Here is a 15,023-nt window from a genome sequence, read left to right as displayed (position 1 = left end):
GGTGTAACTGTAGCTCCAGGGATCTTTCAGGAGGTGATGGAGAGAATGCTGAAGGGCATCCCTGGGGTATGCCCTTACTTTGGTGATGTCCTCATCACTGGGGACACTGAGGATGTGCTGGCTGAGAGACTGCAGGCAGTATTAAGCAGGTTCTGCTCTGCAGGGCTCAAACTAAAAAGGGACAAGTGTAGCATTGGAGTGGCAGCCACGGAATTCTTAGGATTCAGGATTGATGCCAAGGGAATTCATCCGGCTGACTCCAAGGTAAGGGCAATTAAAATGGCCCCTACACCCAAGAACAAGGCTGAACTGCAAGCCTTCCTGGGTCTACTTAACTTCTACCACTCATTCCTCCCACACAAAGTGGCTATAGCTGAGCCTCTGCAAAGGCTCTTGGACAAGCAGGCAGTTTGGAGCTGGACCAAGGTCCACAAAAAAAGCTTCAGGGACATAAAAGACGTGCTGTCCAGTAATTCCACCGTGACCCACTTCATAGAGACTAAGCCCATCTGCATTGCGTGCGATGCTTCCCCCTATGGAGTGGGTGCAGTATTGAGTCATTTGGAAGGGAATGGGGATCAAATACCTATTGTCTATTACTCCAGAACACTGTCAGGGGCTGAGAGGAATTACGCCCAAATCGATAAAGAAGCCCTGGCAATAGTGGCTGCAGTCAAAAAGTTTTACAACTACCTGTATGGCAGGGAGTTCACCATATCACAGACCACAAGCCCCTGCTAGGGTTATTCACGACGGACAGGCAAACCCCCCAAATTCTATCCCCTAGGATGCTCAGGTGGTCCATTTTCCTATCTGCATATAACTGCAAACTGGTGCATAGACCAGGGAAGGATATGGGCCATGCTGACTGACTAAGTAAGTTACCAGTAACACATGCAGAACCCGATCTGGCACCTGCAGCACAGATACTGGCCATCCAAGACCTACCAGAATGCCCATTCCATGCAAAGGATATTGCTGCGGAAACAACAGCAGACAAAATCCTGAGCAGGGTCCAGACATGGGTAACAACCGGGTGGCAGGAGAAGAGTCCAGGCCCAGAATTCCAGGTGTATTTCACACGCAGGCATGAGTTACCCACTCATAAGGGATGTCTATTGTGGGGTAGCCAGGTAGTAATTCCAGAAAAACTAAGGGACAGGGTCATCCAATCATTGCACGAAGGGCAACCAGGAATAGTGAGGATGAAGGCACTAGCTAGGAGCTACCTGTGGTGGCCTGGGTTAGACAAGGCTATAGAAGAACAGGTAGCTGGGTGCTACACCTGCCAAAGGTCCAGGCCAGAACAGTCTCACATGCTTGTCCACAAATGGGAGGCAACACACACTCCATGGTCCTGGGTACACATTGATTACACAGGGCCATTCCAAGGGCAGCTATTCTTAGTGGTGGTAGATAGCCATTCTAAATGGCTAGAGGTAGTACCAGTCACTAGCATGACTATGGCAAAGACAATCCAAGTGCTCAGGGGACTCTTTGCCACACACGACCTTCCTGACGTGTTGGTCTCAGATAACGGCCCTCAATTTACTTCTACTGAATTCCAGGCTTTCACGAGGAGCAACGCGATTAGGCACATCACATCCGCGCCTTTCCACCCGGCAACCAATGGACAGGCAGAGTGCATGGTGTGCACAACCAAGGACGTGTTGAGGCACATCATCAGCGGGGACTGGCACCAAAGGTTGGCCCAATTTCTACTTAATCAACACACCACACCCTGCACAGCCACAGGAAAGAGCCCAACAGAACTGTGTTGGGGCAGAAGGCACATCACAAAGTTGGACAGGCTCCACCCTGACAGAGTGGCTGCAGAGACTGAGCAACCCAACCCCTCAAGAGAACTACACACAGGTGACTGGGTTTGGGCCAGAAACTATGGGCCTGGTCATGTGTGGATTCCGGGGGTGGTAGTTGACAGAACTGGGCCCTTGTCCTACATCGTTGGGGTGGAGGGGGGGCGACAGATCAGAAGACACATCAATCAGGTCAGGAGACGAGCTCCTGAAAGACCACGGGACAGCAACCAACAGATGGGCCACAAATCTGCGTGACCAACCTAACTCAGAGGAGGACTGCATGGACCCAGAACTGTTGTCAGAAAGACCTATCCAGCCCAGTCAACAACAGGCTCAGGATCGTTCAGACAACCTGGCCACAGGAACAAACTCTGGGGCGGGTCGACCAGGCATGCCCAGAACCAACCTACACACTGACTCTGCTGCCCAAGACAGGGGGGAACCCCTGAGACGGTCAGCCGAGACTCATAGGCCACAGACTATGTGCGGGCATGAGGGCGAAAAAAGGTTACTTATAACCTGCATCCTGTACATAGTTAATATGGTATGTGTTATATGTTGGATGGTATTGTTTGTTCTTAAGGGGGAAGGGGTGTTATGTATGGGGTTTAATAACACTGCAAGCAACGGCTCTACTGATACCACCAGGTGGTGCTGCGCTGAAACTGCTGCAACCGGGAGCAGCGTTTCGGCGGGAAAGCCAGGTTTAAAGCTATTGGCTGGAAGTGTACCTGGACTCTTGACGGAAAAGCCAGGTTTAAATCTATTGGCTGGAAGTGTACATGGACAGGTACAAATAGGGCACAGGTAACCCCTATTTCCCCAGTACAATCTACCACCTAATAAAGACAGTTATGCTGTACTCCTGTGCCTGGCGTCATTCATGTGTTCCAAAACCCACTACACAATACTACTAAATCAAGTATTGTACAATGGCATTTACAATTTTTCTTGCACATGCTTACCACATTTTAAAGTATTTTCATGAAATCTGCATAATTTAAATCAGTCTACCACTGATGCCGTATGATTCTCCAGTTAAGAAGATCATCTCATGGTTTATCAACTTCTACCATCCCTTCACTCAAGCGTCTATAGATCTGTGGGAGAATGATGTGTGTTGATGCTTTTAGGAGGTAATATAGACTAAGATATAAATGTGGGTGCCTGTTTGGTATGTTTCTGGGAAGTTCAAATATGAATGAGCCCCCTCCCCCACCCCATTTAAAAGATCAGCTTTTCCTCTTACCTGCCAGACTTCACCCAGACAATGCTTGAAATAGAAGGATTTGGGGACATACTGTAGCTCTTGATAAGAGGTTTATTGCAAACATTTAAAAATCCGTTGATTTAACCCATATCTACAGCACATTCAATGCTCAAGTCTCTTATCTTTTTCTTTTGCCTGTGGGTCATGGCAGGATGTGAATTAAATTGTATTCTTTGGTTGGGTAACACCTCTCTGTTATGATGGTAACAGGAATCCTGCTTTTCGCTTCTAATTCTTGCCATGGAATTAAGACATAGTGTCCTCAGATTGGGATTATCAGAAATAGTGTGGCTCAGAACTGGCAGAAAGATGGGAGGCTTATTGCAAAATCAGGTTTCTTCTTTTGTTCAATGCTTAGGTAGGTCATAGAACAGGATAGAAGGAATAAAATTACTATAAAACGAGCAAGGAAAACATTTGCATTTAACTTTTATAGTCTTCCATTCATAGTCACAGATTACATTTGTAGTTTCCAGTGATAAGGAGAGTGCCATTCTGTTTTAAATATGATAGTGTCTTTTGGTGAATGTATGTGAACCAAGGTCAATCACAGCTATTACAATACTGTAATACATGAGGCAAGAAATGTGTTAATTAACTCATCAACTGCAGATGGTGTTCAGCATCCAAAATCATTAAACAGTCTTTGTGACATAGAAAGGATAAATGTTATGGGTCAAGTGTTAGCATCTAGCACTTGTATCAATAAAGAGCAATCAAGTTAAAATCTTTGTCTGCTTTGGCAGCAACTTTTCTTTGTGTTTATGTGTTCTTTGTTTTTATGGGTAAATGAAGGACAAGAAAGTTAATGACAGCAGTGCTGTAGAGCTGAAGTACAAAAACTGAGCTATATGGAGACTGTGTTAATATTCACACAGCAGTCAGACTCCTCAATTTTAGCAGTCAAATAAGGTTTGAAAATACAGATCTAATGGGATCAATCCAGAAGAGAAAGGACTTGCACTCGGTTCTTGAATGCAGGCTTGTTAACTTCCAGTGTCCTAAACCAAGTGAGCCACCCGTCTCCTAATTCACTGAACTATAAGAGGAGAAGACTGGATTGTCTTGAGGGACAACAAGAGACAGCAGGCACGGTCCAAACAACGCGTTTATTGGGCAGAGGTCCCGGGCGAAACAACGCCGGGAATCCCCCGTATTTATAGTCAGCAGGAACAACAACAACAACATCAAGAACCAATAAACAAACAGGGTTCTCCCGCCAAACAGGAACGCCCAATAAGAGAGAGACCGGCTAAAGGTAGGCGCGACTGAACCGGCTTGTTGCCGGGGCCAGCTGGCAGCTTTGACAGCTCCGGTAGAGCTGCGCATGCGCGGCTCTCTGAAGTTTGACAGCTGTCAGTGCACTGCGCATGCGCGGCAGTTTGACAGCTGTCAGAGTCAGCCGGTTTGACAGCTGTCAGTGTACTGCGCATGCGCGGCAGTTTGACAGCTGTCAGAATCGGCCGCTAGCCGCGTGTGGGGGGGGATTGCCGCGGCAGCCTTTTGACGGCTGTCAACGGCTGCCGGGGATCCCTTATAGATGTGAGGGGGGTTGTTTGTGTATGAATATGCAACACCCCTTCCCCCCTTGCCCCTGGAAGTTTAGCTGGGTCAGTTCCGCTAGTCCTGCTGCCGGCCCATTCATAGTCCGCCAAGTACGAGGGAGCCTTCCGCGGTCTGGTGGAGCGGCGGAGGCTCGGGCTGGGCTGATTTGTGCTGGGCTGGTCTTCCCTTTCCTCGGTGGGGAAAATTTCGGGGTTAGTAGGTTGGGGGTCGTCGGCGACGTCAGGGATGAGTGGTAATGGGCTAGGTGGCATTGACGGTGCTGCTGGGGAAAATAGTGTGCCCGGTTGGGCTCGGGAACTGTGGTCCTGCGGCACTCGCTTCCTCAGTTGGTCAGTGTGTCGCCGGATGAGCCTTCCATCTCCTAAGTCGATGAGGTAGGAGACTGGGCCAGTGTGGTCGGAGATCACGCCTTGTAGCCACTTGTCGCCGGCCCCGAAGTTCTTTGCCCAAATGGGCTGGCCGGGAGGGAAGACCTTGGCAGTTGGTGCGTTGGTTTGTTCGGCGGCTGCCATGTCGGGGTGCAAACGGTCCAGTTTTGTGACCAGGCGGCGCCCCCAACGGAGTTCGGCCGGAGACTTGCCGGTAGTGGTGCATGGTGTGGAGTGCTGGGCCAGGAGGTATTTCGCCAGTCTGCAGTGCCAGTCGCCGGAGATGATTTTTCTTAGGGCATCTTTGGTCGCCTTCACCATGGCCTCTGCGAGACCGTTCGTGGAGGGGTGAAAGGGCGCGGAGGTGGCGTGCCTAATCAAGTTGGCCCTGATGAAAACCTGGAAGTCATTAGAGGTGAATTGGGGCCCGTTGTCAGATACGATGACATCAGGTAACCCATGGGTGGCAAATACCCTCCGTAAACCCCTGATAGTGGCTGCTGAGGTTGTGCTGGGTACTGGGATGACCTCGAGCCATTTTGAAAAGCTGTCTACTATTATAAGAAAATTTTGTCCCTGGAAGGGGCTGGCGTAATCAATATGGATTCGGGACCAGGGGTTTTTTGTCACCTCCCACTTATGGACAGGGGCATGTGGAAGAGGTGGCCTGGTCTGTTGGCACATGTTGCAGGTTGCTACAAACTGTTCGATGTCTGCATCGAGCCCTGGCCACCACAAGTAACTGCTGGCGAGAGATTTCATCTTGACCACCCCAGGGTGGCCTTTGTGAAGGGAGGTTAAGACTTGTTGCCTGTGCGGGGCGGGTACGATGACCCCGCTGCCCCAAAGGACGCAGCCGAGGTGGGCTGACAGTTCAAGGCGCCTTAGAAAAAAAGGCTGAAATTCTGGCCCCGGGGATGTGGATTGCCAGCCGGTTTGGACCCAGGTCAGAACCCTGCCCAGGATTTTGTCCTTGCTGGTTGCTGCAGCTATTTCTTTGGCAGATACGGGGCGGTCAGGCAATTCCTGGATGGCCAGGAGTTGGCCGGCGGGTGCGGGGTCTGGGTCGAGGTTGGGGAGGGGCAGTCTACTAAGGCCATCTGCGTGGCCCATTTCCTTGCCTGGTTTATGTTCAATTTTAAAGGAGTATGCTGCTAGGAATGTAGTCCAGCGAAGCATTCTGGGGGATAAAATTTGCGGGGTCAATTTGTCCCAGGTGAAGAGCCCTAGCAGGGGTTTGTGGTCAGTGAAGATTGTAAAGTGGCGGCCGTATAAGTAATCGTGAAATTTCTTCACGCTCGCCACTAGTGCTAGGGCTTCCTTGTCAATTTGCGCGTAATTGCGCTCGGCTTTGGACAAGGTCCTGGAGTAGTATACGATGGGGGATTGAGTTCCATTGCTGTGGAGGTGGCTGAGGATGGCGCCTATGCCATAGGGGGAGGCGTCGCAAGCGACACAGAGGGGCATTTTCTCTTTGTAGTGGGTGACAGTGGACTTGCTTGAAAGGAGTTGTTTTAATTTGTTAAAACTGTTGTCGTGGGCTTGGGTCCAGAGCCACTGGGCTCCTTTGTCTAATAGCCTGTGGAGCGGCTCTGCTATGGAAGCTTTGTGGGGGAGGAAAGCATGATAGAAGTTTATGAGACCCAAAAAGGCTTGTAGTTCTGCCTTATTTTTGGGGGGCGGTGCTGCCCTGATGGCTCTAACTTTAGAATCCGTGGGGTGGATTCCATTAGCGTCAATTTTGTACCCCAGGAATTCTGTAGAAGGAACTCCAATGGAGCACTTTTCTTTTTTTAATTTGAGGCCGGCGGTGCGGAATCTTTGAAGCACCTCCCGCAGCCTGTCAGCTAGTATGTCTTCCGATTCCCCCGCAATGAGCACATCATCGAAATAGGGGCAGACCCCAGGGATTCCCTTAAGAGTCCGCTCCATGGTTTCCTGGAATATTCCAGGTGCTACTGCTATCCTGAACTGCAGGCGGTTCACTTTGAACGCTCCGCGGTGGGTGACTATGGTTTGGGCATTGGCGGTTCGTTCTGAGACTGGCAGCTGCAAGAATGCATGGGCTAAGTCTAATTTGGCAAATATAGTGCCTGCCTGAATAGAAGAAAGCACGTCCCTGACAGCTGGGACTGGGTAGGCGTGGGGGTTCAAAACCCGATTCAGGGTGGCTTTATAGTCCACGCAGAAGCGGACCTCCCCGTTAGGCTTGACAGGGGTGACTATGGGGGTCTTCCAAGTGCCCCCTTCTGTGGGTTCTATGACTCCCAGTCCAATTAGCCTGTTGAGCTCTGCCTCTATCTTGGATTTGAGAGCGAAAGGGACTCTTCTTGCCTTAATCCTGATGGGCAGGACTTCTGGGTTTAATTTTAGGTCAATGGGGGGGCCATTGAATTTTCCCAGCGACCCGTTAAACACGTCTGCGAATTGTTGGCAGACGGCTTGTAGTTGGTGAGGCTGGAAGTGGTTCACGCCCAGGATTTTTATCCCTAGGGGTTCGAACCAGTCGAGGCCAATGAGACTGGCTCGTTTACCTGTTGCGATTTGGGCTGTTAATTCTCCCTGGAAATGTTGATAGCTAATAGAGAGCCTCGTTTCCCCTTTTAATTTGATAGGGGCGCCCTGGAAATCAGCTAGCAGAATTTTTGAGGGGGTAATAGGAAACCGGCGCCTGCATTGGCGCGCGATCCCTTGTAGTGTGTCCCAGGACAGAATGGAGACTGAGGAACCAGAGTCCACCTCCATTTCGCAGGGGATTCCCTGAATCCGGACCTGAATTTTAATTTTGGGGCGGATAAAGCTGGTAGTTAAGGGCCCCTGGTCCGTGTTAGTGGTCATGACAGATGACCGTAGGGCCTTCCCTGGCAATTTGGGGGAGGGAATATTACCTTCCGGGGCCGCCTCCAGGTCGTGAAGGGTCTCGCGGCCGGTGCTGCGGCAGGCGGAGCGAATGTGGCCAGTTTTGCCGCAGCCATGGCACTTGGCATTTTGAAATTTGCATGATGCCCTGGCATGGTTGCCACCGCAGCTGGCACACTTGGAGCGGTGGGTGGCCTCCCTTGGGCCTCTGGCCAGACGATCTGGCCCTTTGTCGCCCTCCCGGCGAGTCTGGGGGTTGGTGGGTCTTGGACGGATGGCGTCCACTTCAGTCTTCTGCTCGGTCGTTCCTGGGTCGGCACTTCTAGGGCAGTCGTGGTGGACTGACCCCGTGAAGGGATTTCCAGGTGGCAGCGCGTCCTCCCGATGGCTATCTTCATATGCCATAATTTCTATTGTTAATTCGGCCAGGTCCATCGTCGGCTTAGTGACGAGCTTCTTCTGGAGCTTCAGGTTTCGCAGACCGACGATGACCTGGTCCCTTATGCGGTCCTCGAGGTCCTGGAAACGGCAGCATCGGGCCGCTTGTCGGACCGTGGCTATGAATGATTTGGCCGACTCGCCTGGTCGTTGGTACTGGCGGGCGAAGTTCAAACGCCAGTACAGCTCGGACCGTCTCGGGGCAAAATGACGATTGAGGCGGTCGACCAACTCGGCATATGGCACAGAAGCCACCGGAGCAGGGTCTCAGAGCCCTACGGCGACATCATAGACCGCCGGGCCGCTGAGGCAAAGGAGCGCCGCGGCTTTGGGGCGATCCTCGACAATGTTGTTGACGAGGAGGTACCCCTCCACTTGCCCGAGATGCGATTCCCAGCCCTCGGGCTGGGAGACATCAAATTCTCGGACATGCCCAAGATTTGCCATGCTGTCAGGTCCATGGGTCTGCTTAGGGTGAAGTGCGTGGAGGGCTCTCCCAACCAGCAAGTGACTTCAGCGGTGTCAGCTGGTGGGACAGCTTCCCTCCTTCACTTGTGGCTTCAGCTAGTGACTTCAGCTAACAAGCAGACCCGTATCCCACCTTCGTCGCCAGGTGGATTGTCTTGAGGGATGACAAGAGACAGCAGGCACGGTCCAAACAACGCGTTTATTGGGCAGAGGTCCCGGGCGAAACAACGCCGGGAATCCCCCGTATTTATAGTCAGCAGGAACAACAACAACAACATCAAGAACCAATAAACAAACAGGGTTCTCCCACCAAACAGGAACGCCCAATAAGAGAGAGACCGGCTAAAGGTAGGCGCGGCTGAACCGGCTTGTTGCCGGGGCCAGCTGGCAGCTTTGACAGCTCTGGTAGAGCTGTGCATGCGTGGCTCTCTGAAGTTTGACAGCTGTCAGTGCACTGCGCATGCGCGGCAGTTTGACAGCTGTCAGAGTCGGCCGGTTTGACAGCTGTCAGTGTACTGCGCATGCGCGGCAGTTTGACAGCTGTCAGAATCGGCCGCTAGCCACGTGTGGGGGGGATTGCCGCGGCAGCCTTTTGACGGCTGTCAACGGCTGCCGGGGATCCCTTATAGATGTGAGGGGGGTTGTTTATGTATGAATATGTAACAAAGACGGTATAGCATAATCAGATGAGCAAGATTCTGTTATTATAAGTAGTATCAATAAAAGTAATGTGAGCTTTCCTGTGGAGATGATTTCTTGACCTGGTCTACTTAGTGGCCTCACAGGAAAGTTGATTCTGCCTGGAGAAAATGGTCCCCTAGGGGAAGGGGACCCAACCCATATTGGGCATTATAGAGTTTCTCCATTAAGTGTTTTCATGTAAAGCTTTCTTTTTTCGTTAAGTATTTTCAAACTAATTGGTGGGCTGCCTTTTTATTCATCTAGTCCCTTTTTATTCTCCAAAGCTTGCATGATGGCTGTTTGTGTTTCTAACAACAAAAATTCCAGAACAAATGTGATAAAAACTTTACTATTCCTTTTTTTGCTATTGTTGCATTATTTAGAATGTAGCAAAACTAACTGCACAATTTCATAAATGTACATGTATTTCTAAAATTTAATTTGAAAGTATGCACACTGTCTTATTCCTATGATTCAGCATTCTTCTTGGGTTCTGATTTGCAGAACCCCCCTGATTGCTGCCGGAGTGATTGGAGGACTCTTCATCGTCGTCATTTTGGGCCTTACATTTGCAGTTTATGTGAGACGTAAGAGCATTAAAAAAAAGAGGGCTTTACGAAGGTTCCTGGAGACTGAGGTAAAGATTTATCCCTTTTCTTTCCTGCAAATATATGCCAGATGCTTAAAAATCACAGCTGTCTTTTCTTTGTCTTGATTTTTTCAATCTCCTATGGATGTGTATAGATATTTTTAAGAATTTTTTTTTTGTTCCAAATATCTGTGGAGAAACTAAGGCTTACAGTTACAGCACATTAAGGAATCCCTTCTGCTTTTGATGCCTGGATATTATATAAGCAGAGCATGACAATAAGTTATTTGTTGCAGTTTTCAATTCCTTTAGTCCACTTAGATCCTCAAAAGGTAATTTCAGAAGTAATTTTAGGTTATATCAAAATTTATCCAGAAAGTAAAAACTACTATGGACAACATACATACAAACAAATTGATTATTTGCTAATATATTTAATCAGTATATATATATATACTGTATATATATATATACTGTATATATATATATATATATATATATATATATATATATATATATATATATATATATATATATATATATATATAATTTTATTTTATTAAAGAGTTTTACAAAAACAAAATTTTACAATATATCCCCAAATCCCTCCCACCCAAACCTGCCCACTTCCCCCCCCACTTCCCAGAGCTAAATACAGGATTATAGTTACAATAATCATATTCTAAATAAAAATTATGCATAATATACAATTAACCAAATTTATAATGTGCTTTAACTCCCCTTTAACATAACTACAAACAAAGCACCAATAACAATATCCCACTAAAATCTACTCATAAGCTAAATGGAACTTTTTAGTCCCAAGTATATATTTTATTTTTTATTCATATATATTTATTTAGATTTATCTACCAGAAAGGTCAATGGATTTTAGGTGGCATACAAAATAAAAATATTAAAAATGCAATATAAAACCACATACACAAATATACTACAACCTTTTAAACCGAAAAGATTTTAAGTCACCAATCCTTGCAACTTTATTTAAAAGAAAATTTAAAGCCAGAAATGTCAGTTGTCAAGATCATAAACTTGGAGGGGAGGAGAGAGGAGTCCCTCAATACTGAACATTATCTCATTTAGAGCAATGGGAAGAAATATCATTTCCTCAATCTTCCCAAAACATTGGGGCTAATTGTAGAGTTTGACCTTAAGAATGCTGTGCCCCATTTTCACAATGCTGGAAACCAGAATAGAAAATGATCCTATTGTGGAAAAGAATGACCTTGGGAAACATTTGCCACATGGGTTCTGCTGCAAAAAGATGTGTGACTGGCAAGATTGTGGTAGCTTTATTTATTTATTTATTTATTTATTTATTTATTTATTTATTTATTTATTTATTTATTTATTTATTTATTTATTTGGTTTTATATACCGCCCTATTCCCGAAGGACTCAGGGCGGTTTACAGGGCAAAGTTAAAAAACAATATAAGTTAAAATAGAGTTAAATAAAATTAAATAACAATTAATAGCCCAAAAAGTTAAAAATTTAAAACCCCTCAGTCCAGGCCAGATGAATCAAATAACCAGGTTTTTAGGTCCCGGCGAAACGAGCAAAGATCAGGGGCAGTCCGGAGATCCACAGGCAGATCATTCCATAGGGCAGGCACACCCACAGAGAACGTCCTTCCCCTGGGGATCACCCGCCGGCACTCACTGACCGGCGGCACCCTAAGGAGGCTCTCCCTGTCGGAGCGCACAGGATGATGGGAAATTGATGCTGGCAGCAGGTGCTCCCTAAGGTAATCTGGACCCATGCCATTTAGAGCTTTATAGGTCATCACCAGCACCTTGAATCTCACCCGGAGGGCAACCGGAAGCCAATGCAGCTCGTGGAGGAGAGATGTTACACGGGAGTATCGGGAGACTCCCATCACAACTCCCGCGGCTGCATTCTGCACCAGCTGAAGCCTCCAAGTGGTCCTCAAGGGCAGCCCCATGTAGAGAGCATTGCAGTAGTCTAACCGGGAGGTCACGAGCACATGAGTGACTGTGCGTAGGGCATCTCAGTCCAGATAGGGCCGCAACTGGTGCACCAGGCGGACCTGGGCAAAAGCCCCCTGGTCACGGCTCCTATATGATCTTCCAAACTGAGCCGTGAGTCCAGGAGGACGCCCAAGTTGTGAGCCCTATCAACGGGGGGGGTAACACCTCACCCCCCCATAGTTAACGATGGACAAAACTGGTTAATCCGAGATGCACAGCCACTCAGTCTTGGCGGGATTGAGTCAAAGCCTGTTTCTCCCCATCCAAACCTTGACCGCCTCTAGGCAACGGGACATCACATCGAGGGCTTCACTGGGTTGGTTCGGGGTGGAAAGAAAAAGCTGGGTATCATCAGCATACTGATGATACCCCACCCTGAAACCACGAATGAGCTCGCCCAGCGGCTTCATGTAGATGTTGAACAAGAGGGGAGAGAGGACCGACACCTGAGGGACTCCACAAACGAGAGACCTCAGGGCGGACCTCTGCCCTCCCATCAACACCGACTGCGAGCAGCCCAGGAGGTAGGAGGAGAACCACTTTAAAACAGTGCCCCCCACTCCCAACCCCCTGAGACGCCGCAGTAGGATACTATGGTTGATGGTATCAAAAGTCACTGAGAGATCTAACAGGACTAGGACAGAAGAACAACCCCTGTCCCGAGCCCGCCAGAGATCATTCACCAGTATGACCAATGCCGTCTCTGTGCTGTACCTGGGCCTAAAGCCCGATTGGTACGGGTCTTGATAATCAGTTTCCTCCAGGAACAAAGGAAGCTGATGTGCCACCACACTCTCAACAACCTTTGCTAAAAAGTGAAGGTTGGAGACCGGACGATAGTTGTTTAAAATAGCTGGGTCCAGAGCAGGCTTCTTGAGGAGGGGCCTCACCACCACCTCCTTCAAGGCAGTGGGAAAGATACCCTCCCTCAATTTATGTAAATCATAAATTGGCTATTACCACTACTTCTAAAATAAACATGAAAAGAATTTATACCACAAAAATAGTATTTCAGATTTTGTATATCATCTATATACAATGTTGTTCCTCCTTACATTTCTATTTAAACTTTGACACCTTCATTCTAGTACTTGAAAGTTAATTAAGGGAAGTGGTGTGTAAATATTATTGTCAGGTTTACATCCATAGCTTTTTTTTCTTTGTTATTTGTTCTTGTTCTCAACTAATAACATAATTCCCTGCTCCCCATAATTTTGCCTGCACAGCAAAGACTACTCAACTAATTAAGTCATCTACAATGTTCATAGAGGCGTGATAATGATGCTCAAAAGGCAGCACATGGGGCAGTTAGCCCTGCAAACAGACTCTTTGAAACACTGCAGTGGCTTTTTAATCCAATTTGAGCAGGAGTAGTCTTTAATTATTTTCCTTATCCTGAGAAAAGACAGGCTATTTGTCAGTGTTTAGAGGCTAGTCTTTTTCCGTTTATTTTTTAAAGAAAAATATATTTCCAATCAAAAGCTGGGCAGCATTCTAATTAAGTGATGTTTTCTGACTAAGTTCCATTTTCTTGAGTTGTTGAGTAAGAGTACTATGAATCCGAACTCCATTCTTGCTTGCTACTACTGGCACAATGTGGGAAATCTCAATTTAGCATTGAACTACTTTTCCACTGCCACAAAAAGGAAGTCTTTGCTTGTGACATTTTTTTAATTATTATTTTCAAAATAGAACAACTGGTTGAATTTCATTTTAATATGTGTTTCTTTTTATGGCATTGTTTTATTACCTTATAGTATTTATTAAATTGTATTCACAATGGTAAGTCTAATGGGATAGATATCAATGATTTTATAAGTAAAATATTTGTATAATATATAAAATGACACAATAGCAATTAATGTATTTTAGCAATGTTTGGCATTTACTGTATATGAGTTTAAACAAAGATCTCAAGATGACTTAATGTATTAATGTATACTTTTTAACCAAATGGTATACCTCAATAATCTCAGTAGACAGACTGAACAGAGAAATATAAGATTTAGCATTAGACATTTATTAGAAAAGATCAAAGATAAAAAAGTGTCAACTGTCCCAATTTAGTCAGTTAGAAAGCAAGACTCTTAGGCCCATGGCTAGTCAAAGGCTTACTTTGCTAAAGCTAAACAGTTACACAAGAAGCGAAGCTGGATCTGAGGGCTTCCTACCCAAAGTACATGGTTAACTTTTCCATGGCCCCTTCCACCACCACTCCCCCAGATTATCAAGAAGTGTCTAATTAGGTGCTAACAGATTGTTTTGGGAAACAGTCCCTGTCTTCGCAGCTGGCGTTCTTTTCTTGTCCTTGAAGTAGCCAGAGTTTTTCATGGGAAGGTTTGAGGCTTGGTTTCGTTTCCTCATGGCATCCCCTGGCAACCCTCCCTCTCATTCCACCTGCAATTCTCCCCCACACCCTCCATTTCTATGACAGACTGCCAGTGGCAAGCAGATTGCAGCATCTCCAAGCCTATGTGATAAATCCTATGTTCTATGTTTTAAATGATTTTGGGTAAGTTTTCTATTGCAAACAGTGAAAATTGCTTGATGCAATCTTCAGTCAAATCAACCCCAGTGAAGCAGATCAGGCCAAATTATTAATGACAAATGAACTCAAGGGCTCTGATTTTGAAAAATTGAATTATTTACTTGCAGATGTGTTTCCAAATGTCGACAACCAAGTTGCTATAATTACCCAGTTGTCATTTAAACTTAGAAAGAAATACTTAAAGTTCTCAGTTGTGGCTATTTTGGCTATTTTGTTGTAACCTTTTTGTCTAATACTTCCATCATGCTGTATTATAATTTCATTGTTTTATTGTTTTGTTATTTTTATTGCATTTTATGGCATTCCTATTTTATTACCTACTGTATAGTTACAACCACTGGTGGGATTCAAATATGTGAGCAACCGGTTCTCTGTGTGGATGCTGCTTTCAGAAGTCCATTCTGA

General features: G+C 46.6%; 1 protein-coding gene across 2 annotated transcripts in view; it reads left to right on the top strand.

Annotated features, from left to right (window-relative positions):
• Window positions 1-15,023, top strand: part of ERBB4 (erb-b2 receptor tyrosine kinase 4) — a gene marked incomplete at both ends in the record, with an annotated part of 1,101,913 nt that overhangs the window by 903,454 nt on the left and 183,436 nt on the right. For both annotated transcript variants that reach the window (XM_083354418.1, XM_083354419.1), the window contains one exon: window positions 9,975-10,107. In XM_083354418.1, the coding sequence (XP_083210544.1) occupies window positions 9,975-10,107 (133 nt within the window). The remainder of the gene's footprint in view (window positions 1-9,974; window positions 10,108-15,023) is intronic.

This window comes from Vipera ursinii, assembly GCF_947247035.1.
Source record: "Vipera ursinii genome assembly, chromosome: 1".
Lineage (NCBI taxonomy): Eukaryota > Metazoa > Chordata > Lepidosauria > Squamata > Viperidae > Vipera > Vipera ursinii.
The sequence above is the reverse complement of the archived record's forward strand: the minus strand, read 5'-3'. Positions and strand labels throughout refer to the sequence as shown.